At 39.0% G+C, this 22548-nt stretch overlaps 1 protein-coding gene across 1 annotated transcript; it reads left to right on the top strand.

Moving 5' to 3' along the window:
* The first annotated feature begins 2797 nt into the window (after window positions 1–2797).
* On the top strand, window positions 2798–21127 carry TFAM (transcription factor A, mitochondrial). Its single transcript, XM_024561352.4, has 7 exons — window positions 2798–3044; window positions 3623–3741; window positions 5118–5188; window positions 5608–5757; window positions 8583–8678; window positions 16725–16781; window positions 17268–21127. Exons 1-7 carry the CDS (start codon window positions 2944–2946, stop codon window positions 17409–17411), a joined length of 738 nt encoding a protein of 245 aa, XP_024417120.1. The 5' UTR covers window positions 2798–2943; the 3' UTR covers window positions 17412–21127.
* The last annotated feature ends 1421 nt before the right edge of the window (window positions 21128–22548 follow it).

The raw sequence follows: 22548 nt of genomic DNA, 5'->3' as shown, positions 1-22548 counted from the left end.
AAGAGCAGGATTTGAACCTAGATCTGCCTAACTTCTAAGCCAGTAATTTCCATAACTTTGGAATATCACACAAAATGCAATAGTAAACTCAGAGCCAAATGAAGTGGCTTGATGTGTTAAATTGAAAAGAAGAAATAGGTATTTAAATAGTAAATTATTTTAAGCAAAGGTGAAGTGAGGAAACAAAGGCCAGCTCCTGGAAGACTTGTGTGCCCTGTGTGAGAATTTAAAACTTGATTCTGTGGGTGATCAGGAGCCTCTGAAGGTTTCAAGTACAGGAATGCAATCACTGCCCGCCTGCGCAGAATTGGTGCTCCATACATACTTAATGAACGAATGAATAAATGGGATGTGTCTTTTAGAAAGAATGACCTGGTGACAATGGGCAATATGGTTTGGAGGGAAGACCGAAAGTAGGAAAACTGCTGTCGGAGTTTGGGTGAAGGTGGCAGACCCTGAACTGGTGGCATATGGGAGCTGGCTGGTACTGGGTTGGAGAGCCAACTATGTATGTCTGCCCAACTTCAGGTTCAGCGACATCAGCTTGGTATTTTGTAATCAGTCAGCCTGGTGGGAGTATTTAAACCATAAATGTTGGCAAACACTACAAATTAGGTCTTTCATTTTGAAGAGCTGATTTACCAACACATTACTGGCCTGAAAATAGGTTGGAGAGGAGGGAATAACCTACTAAAGGGGTTAATGAGAAATCAGCAATATTTAGCATCAGTTGGTTGACGGGGGAGGAGTGTCAGCGGGGGAGATTATAAAATGGTTTATCAAGTTATAGGCTTGGATGAGTCAAACGGGATACTGGTACCTCTTAACAAGAGTTATGCAAGGTAGGGGAAAGATAGTGAATTCTGTTCAGGGAAAATTGAAGTATGTGTGGGACCTGGTGGTACAGATGTCCAGAAGACAGTGGTTACATAGATATGGAACTAAAAGGAGGGGTCTGGCTCCAGTATAAAATTCAGGTTCAAAATAAAATATAACATAGTTGAAGTCATCGGAATGGATGAATTTTTAAAACAAAATAAAGGGACCCTGGGAAAGGCTGTGGGAAGTCTTCATGTTTTATAAAGTAAATATAGATGAAGCCACATGTCTTCCTTCAAAGAATGAGAAGGTAGGTGGAATTGCATTTTCTTTGTAATTACTGCCTTTTGAATAAAATCACTGCAGTGTAATTGTTTTAAAGAATATTGGTATCTGATGAAAACGGGCATGTGACAGATCAGATTTATAGGAACTTTATAGCAATATTTATCAGAATGACGCTTAAAAACAACACAAAGATTTAATAATCCAAAAGAAGATTAACATATCAAACATCTGAAAGAACAAAAACATTCTACAAAACTAGAAAACAAATTATTTCCAAAATGGAATTATATATATACTTCTCTCTTGGTACTGTGTTGTAATTGTTTCTTTCTTTTTCTGTGCCACTAAATTGTACTGGGGGTGGGAAAATGCTGCGTCTGTCACGTGTGTTAGGGGGCTTGTGCTGGGCATCCTGTGTACTCAGGAAAGAATCTTTTGTGACAGGATTGGAGATTTGAACAGAGAAGATCTAGAAGGTCCCTTTCAATCCTAATAAGAGTACGAAAGGGGAAGTGCTGATAGTTCCTTACCACTTAAAGGAAGTGATCTTTACTCCTTTGTAGCACTGAAGGGCCAGGGCCGATGTTTCAAAGCTACAGAAAGGAAGTGGATTCTCAGATGAACAGCACACAGGTTAAGAATTTGCGAACAATTACAGCTATCCAACAGAGGAAAGGCTGTTTCGGGAGACGGCTATAACTATGATGTAAAAGCTGGAAGCGTCCTCAGATATCTTTAGCTTAGGTCTTCCCCATTTTTTTCATGTTATTGCTTACACAGAAAAATGGCTGTACAGCACATCAATCAATATCTCAGTGTACTTGACACAAGTTCTCAGGGCATTGGTTGGGAAAACTGATCTAATATAAACCCTCATCTGCAGTGGGAAAAACTGAATCTCAGAGAGGGGATACAACATTCCTGGATCTAAACGTTCATGTTAATGTTGGGCTAGAACTCGCGCCTTCTGACAACTAACTGGCCTAAGACAAATTAAGCCCACAAATTAAGCAAGGTTGCGTGTCAGGCTTGAAGGTCAATGTCAGCTGCAGTAGATGGGACAATAGACTAGATGAGTGTTGCTTTAAGTGTGGTCCCACGACCACTGGCATTAGAACTTGTCGAACCTGGAGGAGCTCTTTAAAAACGGAGATTCAAGGGCACCACACAGACTCACTGAATCGGGCGCTGCGGTAAGGCCCGGGAATACGCATTTTTAGGTTTGAAAACACGCCCCATCCTCTACTCCACTCCTCCACAGTACTTTTGGCTCCGGCTTCTGCACGGACTGAGCGGCTGTGCTGGGCGCTCAGCACCCGCCAATCTGACCTCAGAGCAGCGTGGGCGGCGCGTTTTCTGGTGGCAAACTGTCTGTTACGTACTAGCCCTCCGGCCACCACTTGCGGACGCCAATCAGGGCCCGGTCCGGATGCAGAGGGCCGCCGTACCTCCACCACCTCCTGGCCCCGCTGCGGAACCCACTGCGGAGGCGGGGGCCGGGGTCAGAGGCGGCTCTGCAGCGCCCCTTCGAGGCTAGGGCCCTCCGCAGCAAGCCGGGCAGCGATTCCCCTTCTCAGCTCCCGAGCTCCTCCACCTTTTCTGCAGTCCCGCCCACGTGGGTAGCCACTAAGGCGCCTGCGCCAACTCTGCCTCACCCCAGCCTATCAACCAACAGGAAGTTAATGGGTTTCCCATAGTGCCTCGCGAGTGCAGGGGTTTGCTTGCACGCCCCGGAGGGTTGAGTACGGGTTCGCGTTGTCTTTGTTGAGGTTGTCCGGTTGGGCCCGGGTGCTCCACGAGATTGCGGCTCGGTCACTTCCTGCTCCGGCGGGTGCAATGCCGCTTCTTCGGGGCGTGTGGGGCGTGCTGAGTGCCCTAGGAAAATCGGGAGCGGATCTCTGCGCGGACTGTGGGAGCCGACTGCGCTCTCCCTTCAGGTAGGACCACTCGCCTGTGCCTAGGAGGAGGCCGAGCTCCGAACGCCCTGAGCCTGGAACGTAGACGGTTTCTTCACTTGGTGCGCCCGTGCGCCAACAACCCCCCCTTGCCCCCTTCCAGGTCAGGGCTGCCTAGACCCTTTGATTCAGACCCCGACCTTGCCAAGGGGATGGTAGCTTTGCAGGCCTTACCCAGTACTACCCCACGCTTTGCTTCCGGCCACCTTCCCGCCCCTCCTCTCCGGCCGGCCTAGGAGCACCTGGTTGTTTGGCGTTCTTTGTAAAATTGCGCCAACAGTCTCCCGCCTTCATCTACGCGTGCAGGAGGCGGGGCCCGGGAGCTGGAATAGAGGTGCTTTCGCTACTCTCTGCTCTTCGTAGGAGGTAAGGGCTTGGAGTTAGGCTTCAGTTTTGCAGCCTCTTCCCTCTGGTTAGGGCACGATTTTAAATGTCACCTTTTTTTGTCGAAGGTGTCGGAAATACAGCATCTTGATAGCATCTTATTTGGGACCCATTTATATACATGAGAATATTGGCATATATATTTGACATTGGTTATTTTCTTTTTACTTATGTAGTTTTGTGTATATACCGAGATGGTTTTCATCCACCTTGAGAAGTTATCCAAAGAAGCCTATGACTTCATATGTTCGCTTTTCTAAAGAACAGCTGCCCATATTTAAAGCTCAGAACCCAGGTAAGGAGTTTTGGGGCTTGCCCTCTTCTCTGATGTAATAAAGAGCCCACTAAGCAGTTAAACTGCAAAGTTGATTTCCACTACCAAACAATCCAGAGACTGCAGGAACGTAACCGTTCTAATTGATGGCCTGTGAAATAGCAGGTCTAACATTTTTTTTTACAAAATGGAAACACTAAATATAATTGAAAACTTATGAAAGGTATTTTATTTTTTTAAGATTTTATTTATTTATTTTTAGAGCGGGGGAAGGGAGGGAGAAAGAGAGAGAGACATCAGTCAGTTGCCTTCTACAGGCCCCCAACTGGGGACCTGGCCCAGCAACCCAGGCATGTGCGCTAACCGGGAATTGAACCAGTGACCTTTTAGTTTGCAGACCAGGATTCAATCCATTGAGCCACACCAGCCAGGGCTAAAGGTATTTTAAAAATAGCACCATTTTGGGCCCAGTTGCCCTTGTCTTAGAAGACCATTGATAAATCATTTTATCTCTTGCTTAGCTGCTTGTCTCAGGGAATTGTTAATGAAAGTTGTGAAATAACTTCTGTGGAAGTGTTCTGTATACTTTAAAGCTCTCTACAAAGTAGTGCTAACTTCAAGAGCTTTTGCACTGAAAGATTTCCAGATAGAATGTTTTATGACTCCCTAGGAAGGCTGTCGGGTCTTCATTTGGGGTTACAGTGTAAAGCTAATAGCTAACCTTTGCTTACGATTTCTAAAGCCTTCTCACAAGCAGCACATCACAGGACACTTGTAAAAATCAAGCGAGCTGTAATAAAAATTCTCAAATAAAGAATTGGTTTATGAGACATGCTTAAGTGCTCACATCTTTTAAAATGTATAAGTAGTTTGGTAAAGCATTTACACCCCGCCATTTTAGTTAAGATAAGGAAGGAAATTGGGAATAATGAATTGATTTTAGAAAAGTTTATTTTGTTTTCAAATGGTATATCTGTAATTAAAATCCAAGATGGTGGTATATGAATCAAGACTGTATTTTGTTCTTTATTCAGGTGTTGTGAACTTAATTAGTAAAAGTTTTGGAAAAAATGTTTGATTAAAATACGAAGTAAAGAACTTGATGAAATTGATTTCCCAACTACTTAAACTAGTAATCACTTTCTGAGGATCATTTGATATACTCATTGATTATTAGATAATAGACTTTAAAATTAGGAAAAAGTAATAAATTTATCATATAATTAGTTGGTTAAAGGAAAGCTAAATCATTGTATGTGTAAATAAGTTGCGTGTGGTGTATATGTATCTAATAAAACATGTTTAGAATTAATAGATTATGATTTCCTGGCTGTCTTTAGAAAAAAATTAGTCCTGAGACATAAAATTGTGGCATCTTTTCTCATTCCAATCTATAGGTGCAAGAAATTCAGAACTGATTAAAAAAATCGCAGAGCTATGGAGGGAACTTCCTGACTCAGAGAAAAAAGTAAGCATACAGGTTTTCAACATTGCTGACCAGTTACTCCGCAGTTAGGAACAATTGTCATGCCTTTTAAGGGACCAGATGACCCAGAGTTTTATTTATTTGTTTTTAAATATCAATTATCTACAAAAGACCTTCATACCTTCTCATTATTCTCATCATTTACGTAGAGAATATTGATTATGGGGTCGTGATGAAGGGTAGTGACATTGAAGGCTAATTGCTAGACTCTGAGCTTGGTTAGCATGTATATGAATAAACCGTGATGTTGGTCCATATAAACGTGATCCCAGAGCACATTTTTCATGCGATGGTTTGGTCTGTCTGTATCTGAAGTCATGCAGTTGTCCTTCCTTGGCAGATGTGCTATGTTTAATTGGCCAGCAACAGTTTATTGACTTTTTAAAAAAATTTATTTATAGGTATATGAAGATGCTTACAAGGCAGACTGGCAGGCGTACAAACAAGAGCTAATGAGAATTGAAGAAGAGCTAACTCCAAGTCAGAGGGTATCTTTAGAAAAAGAAATGATGCAAAAACGTTTAAAAAAGAAATCAATAATAAAAAAGAGAGTGAGTATTATTGAAATATTCTTTTGACAAAGAACTGAAACTTACATAACTAACGAATATAGGTAGTTTTCTCTTTGATAATGTGTGTGACTATACGGTGTACTCTAGTTAGGACAAATGGAATAGTCCTCTTCTGCCATATGAGTCCATCTTGGAAACCCTTGTTGCTGCCTTGGGATGTAGGAATAGTAAGAATCTGTGCTTCTGAGTCTTGTCTGAAATAGCCTATTGATTTGAATAGTGTTATAGGTAATGGTGAATTTGATTCTGAATATTGCTAACAGAATGCATTTAATAACACATCAGGGAAAAGTGCCTATTGTATCTAATTAAATAAGGGCCTTTAAGATGAAATCTTTCTTTTCCTCATTAAAAACCATGCATGATTCCATCCTGCCTGGTGTGGCTCAGTGGATCGAGTGCTGGCCTGTGAACCAAAGGGTCGTGGGTTCCATTGCCAGTCAGGGCTCATGCCTGGTTTACGGGCCAATTCCCCAGTAAGGGGTGCACAAGAGGCAACCACACATTGATGTTTCTCTCCCTCTCTTCCTCCCTTCCCCTCTCTCTAAAAATAAATAAAATCTTAAAAAAAAAACAAACCCAAAACCCACATGGTTCAAAAATTGTAGTTCCTAGCTTAAGGTATTAATTCACATAAATGCCATTGTTTGAAAGTTAGACTACATTTTTGAATACAAACAGTATTAGTTATGAGGTAGTCAGTACATACAGTATAGAAAATGGTCATCAGTTTAATCTATTTCTCTGAAAAAGTAGCATATAGCCTTTAATGGGCTCATGTATCCATGACCTTAATGTTTTGAGTCCTCCTAAGGACTCAGCCAGTTTCAAGTCAGTAATCTGGTTGCTGATCGAATTAGTAAAAGGATCCAGAAAAGAAACCAAGAGTGAGAAATACACTTTCTGCATAGGGATGGTATGTGGAAGGATGAGTACTAAAGTTGACTCTTCCTCTTTTACTCTCCCTTTCTCTTCAGTGCACGCAGTCGCCGGTAAGAGTGGCAAGGACCAGAAGTGAGCATTGGGCAGATAGAGGCTTTCCCTTTCAAATATTTCTTGTCTTTCTCTCTTCTGGTATTTCCTGTATGCTTTTGTTATACCTGTTATACCTATTGCAGTTGTCCCATAGTCCTTGGTATTCTGGATTTTTTCCCCTGAGTCTTTGTTCTCTTTTAGTGTTTCCAAGGATTTTATTAATACGTCCTCTAGATCAGATCCTTTTGCAGCTGGGTCCAGTCTACTAATAAGCACATCAAAGGCCCTTTATTTTAGTTAGTGTTTTTGCTCTCTAGCATTTCTGCTTACATTGCTCATCTGTTCTTGCTTGCTTTCTAGAGCCCTTAGTGTATTAATCATAGTAGTTTTTATATTCCTGATCGGATAATTTCAACATCCTTGCCATGTTTCTTTGTCTCAGCAAACAATGTTTTTTGCCTCTTAGTATGTCTTGGAATTTTTCCTTGATGGCTTGACCTGATGTACTGGGTAAAAGGAATTGCTGTTAAATAAGCCTTAACAGGGTGGCAGGGGTGGGGGCAAGGGAAGTACTCTCTAGCGCTGTGATTAGGTCCCAGTCTTTCAGAGATGCTATGTCTCTCTTCTGGGAACTGCACTAGCGTTTCTCAATTTTCTCTCTCTCCCCCTTAGGTGGGATAGGATGGCTAGAGTGGGCTAGACTTGCACATTTGCCTTCCTTCAGGTCAGTTAGGCTCTGGTAATACCACAGGAGGTCAGCGCTGATTAACTAGTTGCCCTTGAGGGCAGGCCTTGTGAAGAATAAAGTGCTCAGAGGTTTCAGACTGGCTCCCTGTCCCCTCCCTCTGCTGAAAGCAGTGTGTGGGGGGTGGGGGGTGGGGGGGCGGGGTGTTTCTAGATACTTATTGTGGGGATCTGGTCAAGCTCCTGAAGTTGGAAATCCCACGTTAGTATGAGGGCCCTCTGTGACTGGGTCCTCTGGAGTTCCTAAAAATCTCGGAGATGTCCTCACAGAACCTCCTGCAGTTTGTTCGTGACAGTTCAGGTTTTCCTTCCCAGCACTGGTTCGCCCAGCGCCCTCCTCCTGAGTCTCTGCGCCTCAACTCTGCTCACTCGTCTGTGTCCCGTCTGGGCGCCAACAGCAGAGTGCTCTGTGTCCTCAGGGATCCAAGAAGAGTTGTTGATTTTTCAGTCTGTTCAGTTTTATACTTGTGAGGAAGGAGTGGCACCTTCTAAGCTCTTTACGTGTCTAACCTGAAGCCTGAGGGGTTTTTCCCTCATATTGCCCCTTCCACTCCCTGTCGGAATTTTCCTTCCCTCCCCATTGAAGACTGCCAGTACCAAGTAGTTGGAGATCAGGTTAGACGTGTGGGAATTAGGAAGTTGCAAGCGCACCATCTTGGACAGAAATCCCTAGTAGTAATTCTAGAAATAAAAGGGGCAGTAATTAAGTTGTGAAGTCTACAGCAGTTTCATGAAATGTTCTGGAAAAAGGAAGTGATTTTTCATTGGAAATCAGAGGAGATGGTTTTATCTTTTAAAAAAGATTTGTATATATGCTCAGTTACTCAGTTCATGGAGACTATGAACATAACAAGTAAAGGAAATGTATGGAAAGTAACTCAAAAAATCCATCATAATTTTCAAAACTTAGTGCTATCAAAATTCTGACCCCAGGGGGAAATAATCACATACTTGATATAAGAATCATAACATTCATTTTAAGGAACATTCTGCATAATACATAATAGTGAATACAGTTTCTGTGTGTAAAATTAAGTCTCATAGAGGTTAAAACTATATCTAACTCTTCCATTTTTATTACTTAGGAGTTAACACTGCTTGGAAAACCGAAAAGACCTCGCTCAGCTTATAACATTTTTATATCTGAACGCTTCCAAGAAGCTAAGGATGGTACCTCACAGGTAAAATAGGACAGCTTTGTTTTTTAAAATTTTGTTTATTTTAATTTTTAAAATATTTAGGAGATTTTAGAGGTGCTGTATGTTAGGTGGTGAAGAAAAGTAATAAATTACTATAAACAAGTACAATATACAAGTAAGGCCCTCTTTCTTATATCTCTTTAATGGAAAAGTCCTTGGTCTTACCATGTATAATTGAGTATACAGTTGCCAATATGTATATTGTCAACTTTTTTAATTAAAGAAATTTTTTCTCTAGTTTGTAGGGTATTAAAGTTTTGAAAACTTTTCTTATTCAGCAGTTCTTAACTGTTTTACTATCACTGGGTAAGACTGGAGTTAGAGCTGTAATATTTTGTACTGGAATTTGAGCCTAACCTGCTGCTTCATGTCTGTCCTTTAATAAAATAGAATTTTAGTTATGTCCATAGGAATATCTTATATGTATATGTTGTTGTATGAATGTGTCAAAGAAAGAAAACTTGTTATTCCTGTTGTAGCTTAGTCTTTTTTCCTTCTTAGAAGTTCCAAATTGGCAGTCCTGTTTTTCCCTTTATAGTATGACATGGTAAGAAAAATGTATGTTCAAATCCCTATCTCTTGTCAATCTGAGATGAAGGTTTTTGCCACTCTGCCTATTTGGGTTGTTTGGGTCTGTAGTTCGTTTCACAAATCCTGTTTAACTTATGATTAAATAATGTGTATATGTAATGCCTTCTTTGGCCAAATACTTTCATTAATTCATTCCCTTTGGAGTTTTAAATTCACTTTCTATGGCCCTACATTACTAATATGCAAGCCTATGTACTATTTTAGTTGGAATTAGCTCAGTCATTAATTTACCTTGGATTCAGTTTTCTTATCAGCACCAGAAGGTTATATACTAGAGAATTCTAGATCACTAGTTCTTAACTCTGACTAAAATAAAATAAAGAAGTAAAATAAAATAAAGCACGTTGGAATCACTGAGAAAGTTTAATGGCTGGGTCCTATCCCTGGAAATGAAAATTAAGTTGACTATGTCATTTTATTCATTAAAAAGATAGTAGTTATTCATCTTCATAATTTAAAGAATCAAAGTAAGGCTAATTATGAAAGATACTAGTTTTCACTGCCCTGTCCTATTTCTTACTCTGGAAGCAGATTCTACTGTTTTAGCTGATTATTATGGTATTCATCTCCATATCTCTAAATAACAGTCTTATATTGTTATTTCTTTATTTTTTTTTCAGTTGTAAGCATTAGCTCTACTTTAGACATTACCTCCCATTATTTCAGATGAACACTGAACTCTCCCCACTCTTCACATTTCCATCCTGCCTCCCAATATTGTTATTATTTTGGTTGGATCAGTATTGTTTCTGTTTTGATTACTGTATTTTGCCATGTATAATGTGCACTTCTTTGTCCAAATTTTTGAGGGAAAAATAAGGATGTGCATTATACATGGATGTAATCACATGCCATGGGTATAATAACCCCATGTATAATGTGCACAAAACTAGGCTCGCATTATACACAGGAGCACGTTATATGAGCTGTGCCATTTGCTATGATTATTTTGCTTTTCTTGTAAAACTTACTTTGCCTGAACTTGATAATGTCTTGTTTCCTTAGTTTTTTTGTACTATCAATAATTTTTCTGCGAATTTTTTAATATTCACCAGCTTTCAGTACATTTTGGATACATTAAATATTCTTTTGTTTCTGATATTCCTTTCATTTTTTCTTTTTTTATTGTGTTTTTTTCTATTACCATTTATCCACCTTATACCCTTTTCCCCTTACACCCATCTCCTAACCCCTGCAACCAGCACACTGTTGTCCTTGTCCATGTCCATGAGTCCTTTTTCTTTTTTTGCTCAATCCACCCCAAGCCACACCCTCCTCAAGAGCTGTCATCCTGCTCTCAATCTATGAGTCTGTCCCTGTTTTGCTTGTTAGTCTAGTTTGTGCATTAGACTCCACATATGAGTGAAGTCATCTGGTATTTGTCTTTCTCTGACTGGTTTATTTCACTTAGCATAGTGTTCTCCAGATCTATCCATGCTGTCACAAAAGGTAAAATTTTCTTCTTTTTTATGGCAAAGTAGTATTCCATTGTGTAAATAAACCATAGTTTTATTCATTCTTCTACTGTTGGACATTTGGGCTGCTTTAAAAGTATGGCTATTGTAAATAGCGCTGCAGTGAACATAGAGGGTGCTTATGTTCTTTTGATTTAGTCTTTCATGTTTCTTTAGATAAATTCCCAGAAGTGGAATCATTGGGTCAAAAGGCAGATCCATTTTTAGTTCTTATGAGGTGTCTCCATACTGCTTTCCACAGGGGTGCACCAATCTGCATTCCCACCTACAGTACCAAAATGTTCCCCTTTCTCCACATCCTCCCCATCACTTGTTTGTTAATTTATTGATGATAGGTGTTCTGACCAGTGTGAGGTGGTATCTCATTGTGGTTTTAATTTGCATTCCTCTGATGATGAGTGACATTGAGCATCTTTTCATATGTCTGTTGGCCATCTGGATATCCTCTTTGGAGAATTGTCTATTCAGGTACTTCGCCCATTTTTTTACTTGGATTGTTTGGGGGTTTTTGGTGTTGAGTTTTATAAGTTCTTTATAAATTTTGGATATTGACCCCTTATCAGATGTATCATTGGCAAATGTGTTCTCCCATTCAGTGGGTTGTCTTTTCATTTTATTGATGGTTTTATTCGCTGTGCAAAAACCTTTTATAGTTTGATGTAGTTCCATTTGTCTGTCTGTTTTGTTTCCCTTACCTGAGGAGATACATCAGAAAAAATACTGCTATGAGCAGTATCTGAGATTTTACCGCCTATGTTTTCTCCTAACATTTTTACAGTTTCAAGTCTAACATTTAAGTTTTTAATCCATTTTAAGTTTATTGTTTTGTGTAGTCTAGTTTCATTTTTTTTTGCCTGTATCCAGTTTTCCTAACACCATTTACTGAATAAACTAACTTCAGCCCATTGTATGTGCTTGCTTCCTCTGTCAAATATTGACTGTGAAGACATGCGTTTATTCTGGGATCTCTATTCTGTTCCATTAATCTGTGTGTTTTTATGCCAGTACCTTGCTGTTTTGATTATTATGTCCTTATAATATAGTTTGATATTAGGTAGGGTGACTCCTCCAACTTTGTTGTTCTTTATCAAGATTGCTATTGCTATTTGGGGTCTTTTGTGGTTCTATATAAAGTTTTGGAATTGTAGGGGCGCTCCACCCACTGAGCGCTGCCCCCCTCCCCCACTCCTAATCCACCATGGATGAGAATAAGTCTACCAAGATGTGATCTGCTTGGGGAGGAAAGGCGACCAATCTCTCAAAGGAGAAGGGCCTTGACTCTGTTCCTTAGTGGGCTTTTATTGGGTTCACTTTGCACAGGAATACAGGTAAAGCTCATCAATCATTGTCAGGCAGTAATGGTCAAACAACAGATAACAGTCAAAGAACTATGAGGGCTTATTCTGAGTCAGGGTCAGATAGCTAAAGGGCCATAAAATTTTGGGGTAACAAACTCATTTCATGCTTGGACCCTTATCATTTAAGTTAAGGGTATTCTTAGCAAAGCAGGTTTCACAGGATTTTATGCATTGTTTCTTAGGCCTGATTACCCTGGGAACCACCGGTTCCTGCCCAGGGCCTCACCCACCTCTGGTGTTGTTTTAGGCTTAAGTCAGGCAGGGGAAGTAAGGCAGCCAAGAGATTAGGAGACCTTTTACAGATAGAATGAGGACCTTGAAAAGCCAATGGGTGAGGGTCCATCACCCCTTTTCTGTAGTCCCCTAAGTCCTTCCCTGATGGCCCCTTCGTGACCATGCCTGTCTTAGGTTGTCCCTCCCTTGAGGAATCTTACCCATCATTGGCTAACCAGTCATCCGTCTGGGGCCAAGCAGGGTGAAGTAAAGGGGACAGAAGTGGTGCCCCAGCCAGGAAGATAAGCTTTGTCTCCTTAGTGACTTGTGGCCCCAAGGTCTTTTAGCCATGGGGGTTTACAGCTTCTGAAATCAGGCAGGGCGGTTCCCAACATGGAATATTTGTTCTAGTTCTGTGAAATACAATATTGGTACATTGATAGAAATTGCGTTGAATCTGTAGATTGCTTTGGGTAGTATGGACATTTTAATGATGTTAATTCTTCCCATCCATTAACAAGGTATGTGCTTCCACTTATTTGTATCATCTTCAATTTCTGTCTTCAATGTCTTACAATTTTCTAGGTACAGTTTTTTTACATTTTTGTTTAAATTGATTCCTAGGTGTTTTGTTCTTTTTGAAACAGTTGTGAATGGCATTGTTTTCTTAACTTCCTTTTCTGATAGTTGATTATTGGCATATAAAAATACAACTGATTTCTGGATATTTACTTTGTATCCTGCTACTTTGCTGAACTTGTCAATCAGTACGAGTAGTTTCTTGGTGGAATCTTTGGGGTTCTATTTGTACATTGTTCTGCCATCTGCAAATAGTGACAGTTTTACTTCTTTCCAATTTGGATGCCTTATATTTCTTCTTCTTGTCTGATTGCTGTGGCTAGGACTTCCAGGACTATGTTGAATAAGAGAGGTGAGAGTGGACATCCCTCTCCTATTCTTGATCTTAAGGGGAACCCTTGTAGTTTTCGCCAGTTGAGTATGATGCTGGCATTGGGTTTGTCATATATGACCTTTATTATGTTTAGGTATATTACCTCTATTCCCACTTGGCTGAGAGTTTTTATCATAAATAGGTGATGGATTTTATCAAGTGCTTTTGAAACTGGAAAAGGCATTGGAGTTCAGGCTCCCTGTCACTACCAAACCCAATAAGCAGAGACAGGGGTTGAATCTTCATGGGCGCTTTATTCAGACGGCCAGTAATCTGAGAAGACGGCAGGTTCATACCCTAACAGACCATCTTGTCTTGTCTTTCCAGGCCAAGATTTTTATAGCAGGGGATAAACAAGGTGCGGTGAGGGGTTTTGAAATTCAGGGAGGGTCAGGTAGAAGCAACATTCCTGTCTTGAGCGGTTAGCTGTTCCCAGGGGTAGGTGGTGGTATGCCCCTCCCTGAAACACAGTGGTTTGGATGCCTTCACTTGTCCCCAGGTGGTAATCTTTAGCAGTGCCCCTTTGCCCCAGGAGGTCAGCTGTTTTCCCAGGAGCCAGGGTGGGCCTTATCTGTAGTCTCTGAAACAAAAGCTTTAACATATACATTACTTGCTAGGCTTATAACTATTTACCTTAAACTAAAATTTTCCAACTCTTAAGTCCCCTATTAATATTTTGTTTTTTTTCCCTTTCTCTTTGTTCTGACTCTAGAATTATTATTTCTTTATGCATCTTCTGAATTGATATGCTAATTTTCTTTTATGTATTGTTTTCTCTCAGCCTTTTTGCTTTTCCTTCTGGGGTAACAGTATATATTTTCACTTAATTGCCCTGTTTCCAGCATGGTATTATTGCCCCCTACTATGCCTGGTATCCACTGAGTAACTCATTTTACTGTTTTGAGAGGCTGTGTCCTAGAATATGCCCATGGTCAGGATTTAGCCTCTTTTTTAAAACACTTTCAATCAGTCCTCCTGACCTTACCTCAATTTTTTACTTATCTGGTGCTGCCAATTGTTGAGCAACTTTGGAATTCTACATTGTAAAACACTACTTTTCCTACTGCCAATGCGAGAGTGGCATTCATGGGTTAGGTGGGCTGGGAGCCGTGGCTCCATGTGCGTTTCAGCTTCCACGGATTTGCATTGCAAGTGCTGTCTACTGTTATCTTTGTTCATATGGGTTCATGCCTTAAATTTTTTTGTTTATTCATTTAATTTTTTTTATTTTAAAATGAAGAACAGAAATGTATTGCTCAATTTCGGAGCCTGGGATGTCCAAGACCAAGGTGCCCTCATGGCCCTCTTCCTGTTCATTAGCTGGCGCCTTCTCACTGTCCTCATCCAGTAGAAGGATCCGTTTAATGGGTTTTAGGAGTGAACAAACCATCGTTCCATCTCTTTAATTTTTTTGAATGAATTATTTTATTTAGGTGAAAGATCAGATTACTTATGCATGCAACTTTATAAATTATTTTTTAACTCATTGAATATGAAACTTTATGGATTAAACTTTATAGATAAGAAAAAGATGAGTTAGGAAAGAATCGAAAACATTAAAGGACATAATTCCTTTCAAAGCTGAGTTAGAGCAGTTATTTACTCACTAAAGTTTAAAATGTCCAAGACACAATATTTATGTAGTTTCAGGTACTACCTGGTATCTTTCTTGGTATCTGTTTTTGTTGATAGGAAGATAAAATTCAATCGAAGTTCTGCTGAGAACAATAAAGTTATTCTCTCTCCACTCCTTAAAATCACCGATGATCTTCCTAGCTTTAAACAGATACTTTTCAGACCATGTTCTTCCCTCACGTTTTCCACCTGCGCATTTTTCCCTTTATTCTCTGCTCTCTGGGAGCAACAGCATAGGCAGCATGAGGAGCGCTGACTCTCCTCCCTGCCTTCCTGCCTCCCTTCCAGCATTGGAATCCCTGTATCCCTTTAATTTTACAGATGAAGAACCAAGCCTAAGGGAGGTAATAAAGGTTTTTCCAAGTCCCATAATTAAGTTCAACTAAGTAGAATTGAGGGCTGGTGTTGTATTGTTCCTATGACTGTATCTAAACACTGTGGCACACATTTCAAAGTAAAACATTATAGAGAAGAAAAGAAAAACATTTAGTCTTTAAAGTTAAACTATAACAGAATATACTTGAATATCAGTATTTCTGAACCAAAAAAGATAAATATCTGTACAGTAAAAACTCATCAACAAAATAAAAAGGCAGCCTACTGAATGGGAGTAAATATTTGCATATTACATATCTGATAAGGAGTTAATATCCAAAATATAAAGAACTCAAAATAGCAAAAAAGAATTCTGATTAAAAAGTGGGCAGAGGATCTGAATAGACATTTTTCCAAAGAAGACATAGAGATTGCTAAAAGGTGCTCAACATCACTAATTATCAGGGAAATGCACATGAGAGCTGCAGCTTTCCTCACACCTGCTGGAACAGCTGTTGTCAGTGACAAGAATTAACGAGTGCTGCGTGGGTGTGGACAAAAAAAAATCCTTGTGCATAGCTGGTGGGGATGTAAATTGCTGAAGCCACTATGGAAAACGGTGTGAAGATTCCTGAACAATTTAAAATTAGAGCTATCATGTATCCATCCAGCAGTTTTACCTCCGGGTAATATCCAAAGAAAAAGAAAACACTAATTTGAAAAGATAACCGAACGCCCATACCAATGTTCATTGCAGCATTATTTACAATAGCCCAGATGTGGAAGCAGCTTAATTGTCCAATGGATGCGTAGATAAAGAAACTGATAATATGAATATGAATATTATTCAACCATAAAAAGAAAGAAAACTTAACCATTTGTGGCAACATGGTTGGATCTTGAAAGCATTATGCTAAGTGAAATAGGTCAGACCGGAAAAAGACAAATACTGAACCATTTCACTTATATGTGGAATCTAGAAAAAGAAACACCCGAGCTCATAGATAAAACCAGATTGGTGGTTGCCAGGGATGGGGGGTGGGCGAAATGGGTGAAGGTACAAACTTCCAGTTATAAAATAAATAAGTCTTGGTGTTGTGATGTACAACATAATAACTATAGTTAATACTATATTGCATATTTGAAAGTTGCTCAGAGAGTATATCTTAAAGTTCTTAAAAAATTATGTTGACAAATGTTAACTAGGCTTATTGCGATGATCATTTCACAGTATATACAATAATATTGAATCACGTTGTACACCTGAGACTGATATGTTATATGTCAATTCTATCTCAAAAAAGATAAATATCTTTATTCCAGCCATTTTGTATATTTTAACAGTTTAGAAAGAAAAGATATTAAGATTGATGAGGCTTTACCTGTGATTCTTAATATCTGAGTTTTTGTTGAAATGAGTAATAAAAAAAGATTTTTCTTTAATCACTAAAGTTCATGTATCTGGTACTTACACTGTGTTGTTTTACAGTTAAGGCTGAAGGCTGTAAATGAAAGCTGGAAAAATCTGACCAGTTCTCAAAAGCAAGTAAGTATGGTTTTAATCTCAAGTGTCTAGTTAGGGAGAGCATCTGTGCAAGGACGTGTTAGGGCAAGGCTTGCTTTGTGTGAAAACCACCTTATGCTACTAGTAACACAGTGAAAGTATTTTTAAGTAACTTTCTATTCTTAGAATCAATTTGGCTTTTTTCTTTTGGAAGTTTTTAACTGCAAATAAAATTGGTATTTAAAACAATGTCACACCGAGTTTAGTGTCCAGTGTATTCAGTGACAGTCACACTGTGCCTCTGTTCCTTTCCCATGTTCCCAAGCCCCGAAGTTGTAATAACTCAATACAAAATCTTTGTCTCTTACCTTTTTCTCATCTAATTTTTATCTCACAAAACGTTCTTCCTCAGTCCCCCTTGACACATGTTTAAGAGTAAGGTAATTTTTATAGTATATATGGAAGCATTCCAGAAATTAATGGCAAAGATTCTTCTACAATTATTCTAACAATCACACTTTTTCTCAGGTATATATTCAGCTTGCTGAAGATGATAAAGTTCGTTATTTTAATGAAATCAAATCCTGGGAAGCACAAATGGTTGAAGTTGGACGTGAAGATCTTCTTCGTCGCAAAGTTAGGCCCCCAGCAAAAAGCACTGAGGAGTATTAAATAGAAGATTGGGTTATGATCATAATGGATAGACACAAGAAACCAATTAGGTCTCAATGTCTGAAATGCTTAGAAAACTAGAAGGATAAAGTTGGTAAACATTTTATACTTAATTCCTTTTTCTTTACACCATGGACTTCTGCCAGTCCAATACATTTTGTATTGGTATCTTACTTTGGAAAACTCAAACATACAAAAGTTCGTGTGAAGTTTATTTTGTGTTTAGAAAATGCAGAGGATCAAAATAATCCATGAAATGTATCAGTAACCATTTTACCTTTGATAAAGGTGAGTCAGACTGTGAAGGTTTTTTATAATACTTGATGACTGTGGAAAGGGCATTCTTGTTTCCTTATATTATGGAGGCAGGGTTTCCTATTCAGGAGTGTCCCAAATTGTAGAGCCATCATGTTCCATGATTAATCGTGCATTTTTTTAAAGAGCACCCAGAACTCATTTAGGTAAATTCCAATTCGTAGATATAATTTACATTCAGGGCTAATGGTTGTATAGGCAAGGGCTTGCTGGTTTCAGTTGCAACTTTTTGTACAAGAGGAGATTTATAAACCTTTCCTCATTGTACTTTTTTTCCTAAAGTTAAAACTAAGACATTATGTACTAAATCTATGCATATTGTTTTATATTGCATAGAATTAAATTTTTGTTTCCTAATTACATGTTAAAGGTGAAATATTTGTTTTATAGCTTCTTTTTTTTTTTCTTTTTAAGTAGGGATATGTATTCTGAAATTATTTTTTCTTTCATGTGAGTATATTTATCCAGAAAGTAGAGAACTGGTCTGTAAGTTTTAAATGAGAAATCCAAAAACAGAAGTCTCCAAAGTCTCTGGACTTGGAACCTGTCATTTTAAAACATTTTATATGACATAAAAGACATGTAAGTGACAGCCAACTCTGGCCCGTGGGCCCAATTCCACCCACTGCCTGCTTTTCATGGCCTGTGAGCTCAGAATTTTGTTTACAGTTTTAAATGGTTAAAAACATATTTTAAGACATGAAAATTAATATGAAAGCCACTGTTTATAAATAAAGTCCTGTTGGAATACAGCCATACTCATTCATTTGTTTTTTATTTATGGCTACGTTTGTGCACCAATGACAGAGTTGAGTAGTTGCTTCAGAGACTCTGGAGTCTTCAAAACCAAAAATATTTACTGTCTGACCCTTCACAGCAACAGTTTGCCAACCCAGGGTCTGCAGTGGAGTGTGGTGTGACAAGTGTTAAGTCCATCGATATGTTGGGATAGGTGTTTAACTGACTCAGAGATTCTTATTTTAGAATTTGTCAGCATTGTGTTTAAGAGGAAGGAGGTCAAATCACAAAACCTAAACTGTTGTCCCGCAGTGTTAGCAAGAAAAATAATCTTGTTTCAGATTATGTTGTGTTTTAATAAAAGAGTTCCATCTAGTGTGGAATGAGAATCTTAAATTATTTGCTATGGCTTGGTAAAATGAACCTTTGGAGTTTTCCAGTTAGCCCATACCATAAAAACTTTACCATCTTTTAGCATTTGTTTATCCCCTTAAGAGAGTCAAGCAAAAGTATTCAGAATTCACACTACCTTTTTGATCAAAATAATTCATCTTTCATCATCAGTTCATAGTAATAGGGTAATTCAAAATTTATATGTACCTTATGTTACACAAACTAGGAATTCTCAATTCTAGATCTCCAGAAAAATTTTGAAGATTTTTGTTGTTTGTAGATAGAAAATAAGTAAAATGTCATGCCTTGTTCTATACTGAAGTTGACAAAGGTGTGGACTATGGACTGAAGAGAAAAGTGAAACTTAATAGGAAGCTTAAGATTGAAGTTGGGTCTTTTCAAACAATTTGCTCCTGTGGCTACGAAGGTGGGACAAAGTCTGCTGTTAGGTAGATACCATGAGGAAAGGGGCTGGGGGAGAAGAGATGCGCTGGTGGCTGTCACAGTCTTTCTCCACTGGGTTTCTGGGACAGAGTAAGCTCTAATTCTCTGTGGCATTTAGAATGATACTGATTGTGTACCACACTTAGGAGTGGAGAAAATCATTCAAGTCATTTATGGTGTTCTGTGCATCAGGTGAGCCCAGGGAGCACATAGGAGTCAGTGTGTGTAATAGTATAGGATAGCTGAGGTTGAGAAATGAGTTTTGTAAACATCTGGAAAACAAGTGTTGTATAAAACACATATTTAAAATTACCTTCTGAGCTCTTAGCATTCATCTACATAAACTATTTCATACAGAATACATTCAAATCATATTTTCCCAGTTATACTAGGGAGTTCAATGTCTAGTAAGTTCTCAAGTATATAGGAGGAAAAAAGTATGAAATAGTGCCTTGACTGGTGTGGCTCAGTTGGGCAGCATCCCGCAAAGTGAAAGGTCACTGATTGATTCCTGGTCAGGGCACATGCCTGGGTTGTGGGTTACCTATGGCAACCTATCATTGTTTCCCAAGTCAGTGTTCCTTCTCTCTCTCCTCCTCTACCGCCCAAAAAGTGTGAAGCAGTGAAAAGAGCTAAAGCAGAACCATTTTATGGTAATAGCAATTTTTACTTGGTTTCTTTTTTTCCTAAACGAATTGTCATTGGTAATGCTCTAAATATTATGATAATCTGATTCACACCTTAATAAACTTCAGTACATGTTGATTGGTATGCCATGTAGCAAACACCTTCCAGTTTAACAATATGTGCAAATTTTCTTTTTTAAAAATTTTTGATTTATTGATTTTAGAGGAAGGGGGAGAGGCAGAAAGAAATTGACTCATTCCACTCATTTATGCATTCATTGGTTGATTCTTGTATGTGTTCTGACTGGGGATTGAACCCGCAACCTTGGCATATCTGGATAATGCTCTTAACTGAGTTACCTGACCAGGGCTAAACTCCGTTGTTGTAAAGAGTAAGAATTTATGTCAATAACCAGTAGCCACTCATATAAAGCCTTCCTTTTTAGACTAACTTGTAAGTTGACCGAACAAAGTAATTTGTTAGGACAAATTACTAACAAATTAGTAATTTGTTACTCATTAATTGCTAGTAAATAATTAATTTAGCTGTAGGAGCTGAAGAGCAGTGCTAGGTGGAAAGATGCTGAAGAAGTGAAACAAAGCTGTGCTTACGCTGTTCTGAGCGTATGTTCAGAGTGAGGAGATTTCTGTCCTTCTGTTCACTGGCGTACCAGTGTTAGGTTGGAAGCAATTAGATTGGAGAGTCAGGAGATTTCTGTCCTTCTGTTCGCTGGCGTACCAGTGTTAGGTTTGAAGCAATTAGATGATTGGAGAGGGTTGTGTGATAATTCTACTTTTTGATGTTTATTTAAAGGATATTGACCCTGGCTGGTATAGCTCAGTGGATTGAGCTCGGGCCTGCGAAGCAAAGGGTCACAGGTTCAATTCCCCATCAAGGCACCTGCCTGGGTTGCAGGTCAGGTCCCTAGTAGGTGGAGTGCAAGAGGCAACCATACATTGATGTTTCTCACCCTCTCTCTCTCTCCCCTGCCCCTCTCTCTAAAACTAAAATAAATAAAATCTTTAAAAAAAAAAAAAGGATATTGTGTGAAGATTCAGCCTGCTGTAATCATGTAATTTTGCTATTGCTTTTGGCTAACTCCTTGAAAATGCCATTTTTTAAAAACAGGGTGTATATTTTTATAGATCCTATGAATGTGTGTGTATTTAAATTTCTCAATTAAACTACGTTGATCTAAAGTCACTAGCAAATTTTATTGATTTTTTTTCCTGACATTTTCTGTACCTAAAATTAATCCCCACCAGGAAGATTTTACATTGTTAAGTGATAGTATCCGTTGTTTTTCTTAATTTTATCAATATTAACACTAAGAATATTCTCTCTCTTTCCTCTCTCACAGCCACTCTTCCTCCTTTTTTTCATTTCTCTCTTACGGACAAATTTGAAAATGTTATTTAGCACAGACTGTTGAAATTTTAAAGCGGTAAAACTTTTTAAAATTGAAGCTTTGGAAAGGAAAGACTAAGAAAGTGAACATATTTATAATTTGAATTTGTAAAACTTTCCAAACAGAAAGAGTCATAAAACTATACAAAGCGAGTATCAGTTTCTCACGTTGTTCACAAATAAATTACTTTTGGCAATGACTTACATATATGTAATGGAAAATATGTAAAGCACAAACTGTTTTCTAGTGCAGATGACCCTCTGTACCTAGGGGGTTGGTTCCAGGATACCGCACACCGCCACCTCCGCCTTTGCAACTCCCTTATATAAAGTAGTTACTCTGAATTGAATAGTTATTAATACTGAGCAAGCCACGTAAAGTGAGTGAAGTAAAAACATGGCCGTCTCACCAGTTTTGAGCAGTGGGGACTAGGCAAAGGCTAACTCCTAAGGTGGTTGGAGAGAAATATGGGTTGGGTGGGGCAGGAGAGGAGAGAGTGTGAATAGACTAACTAAAGAGTTTGTTTCTCCCTACTTATTTTGCTTAAATTGAGGAAAGTAGACTTAGATAAGCTATTGCATAATGGATTCTTTGTTCAGACTAGGCATGGTGATTCTCAACCCTTGCTCAGTAGAATCAACTAGACCTTTTTAACGTGAAATTGCCTAGGCCAGAATCTGGAGGGTAGAACCGGGCACGAGTTTTTGTGAAAGTTATGCTGGTGAAATAATGTTCACTTGGGTTGAGGAACCACTTGGTGTTGCCCCAAACTTCCCAACCTGGTAGTAGTGGCTGGTAACAGAGTAACTGCAGTCCATTATCCAAGTTGGAAGTTGTTTGAAAAAGAGGGAACTATTTTGTATTCATGGGACAACAGGCAACCTGGGACACAGGGTCACTCTAGCTATGAGTGTGCTTATTTATTCCTCTTACCTGTTGTGTAGTTAGACGACTGCTGGGAAGAGCCCAGGTTCCATCAGGTACCGCTCCTGTTTTCTTCAGTATGCCTCGTGCATATTAGCACTTTCGGTAAGCCATCATGCAAGTAAGATTGGTAAGTATTGTTTCTAACTAACCCTGGGCTACTTTTAACATATAGTAAGAGGAGAGTTTCCTTTGAAAGATGTCACCTTCCCTGGTGTTGAATCCCTGATTTAAACCCTGGAGAGTTTAAACCTTAATGGTGCCTGAAGCATGGAATCAAGCTGACTG

The sequence above is a fragment of the Desmodus rotundus genome, chromosome 4 (assembly GCF_022682495.2).
Source record: "Desmodus rotundus isolate HL8 chromosome 4, HLdesRot8A.1, whole genome shotgun sequence".
Classification (NCBI taxonomy): domain Eukaryota; kingdom Metazoa; phylum Chordata; class Mammalia; order Chiroptera; family Phyllostomidae; genus Desmodus; species Desmodus rotundus.
The sequence above is the reverse complement of the archived record's forward strand: the minus strand, read 5'-3'. Positions and strand labels throughout refer to the sequence as shown.

Bases quoted from the DNA above. Each gene is read 5' to 3' on its own strand.
- TFAM (XM_024561352.4), top strand. From the start codon at position 2,944: ATGCCGCTTCTTCGGGGCGTGTGGGGCGTGCTGAGTGCCCTAGGAAAA. The intron at 5,189-5,607 runs GTAAGCATACAG...ATTTATTTATAG, and splicing joins TTCCTGACTCAGAGAAAAAA to GTATATGAAGATGCTTACAA. The intron at 8,679-16,724 runs GTAAAATAGGAC...GTTGTTTTACAG, and splicing joins CTAAGGATGGTACCTCACAG to TTAAGGCTGAAGGCTGTAAA.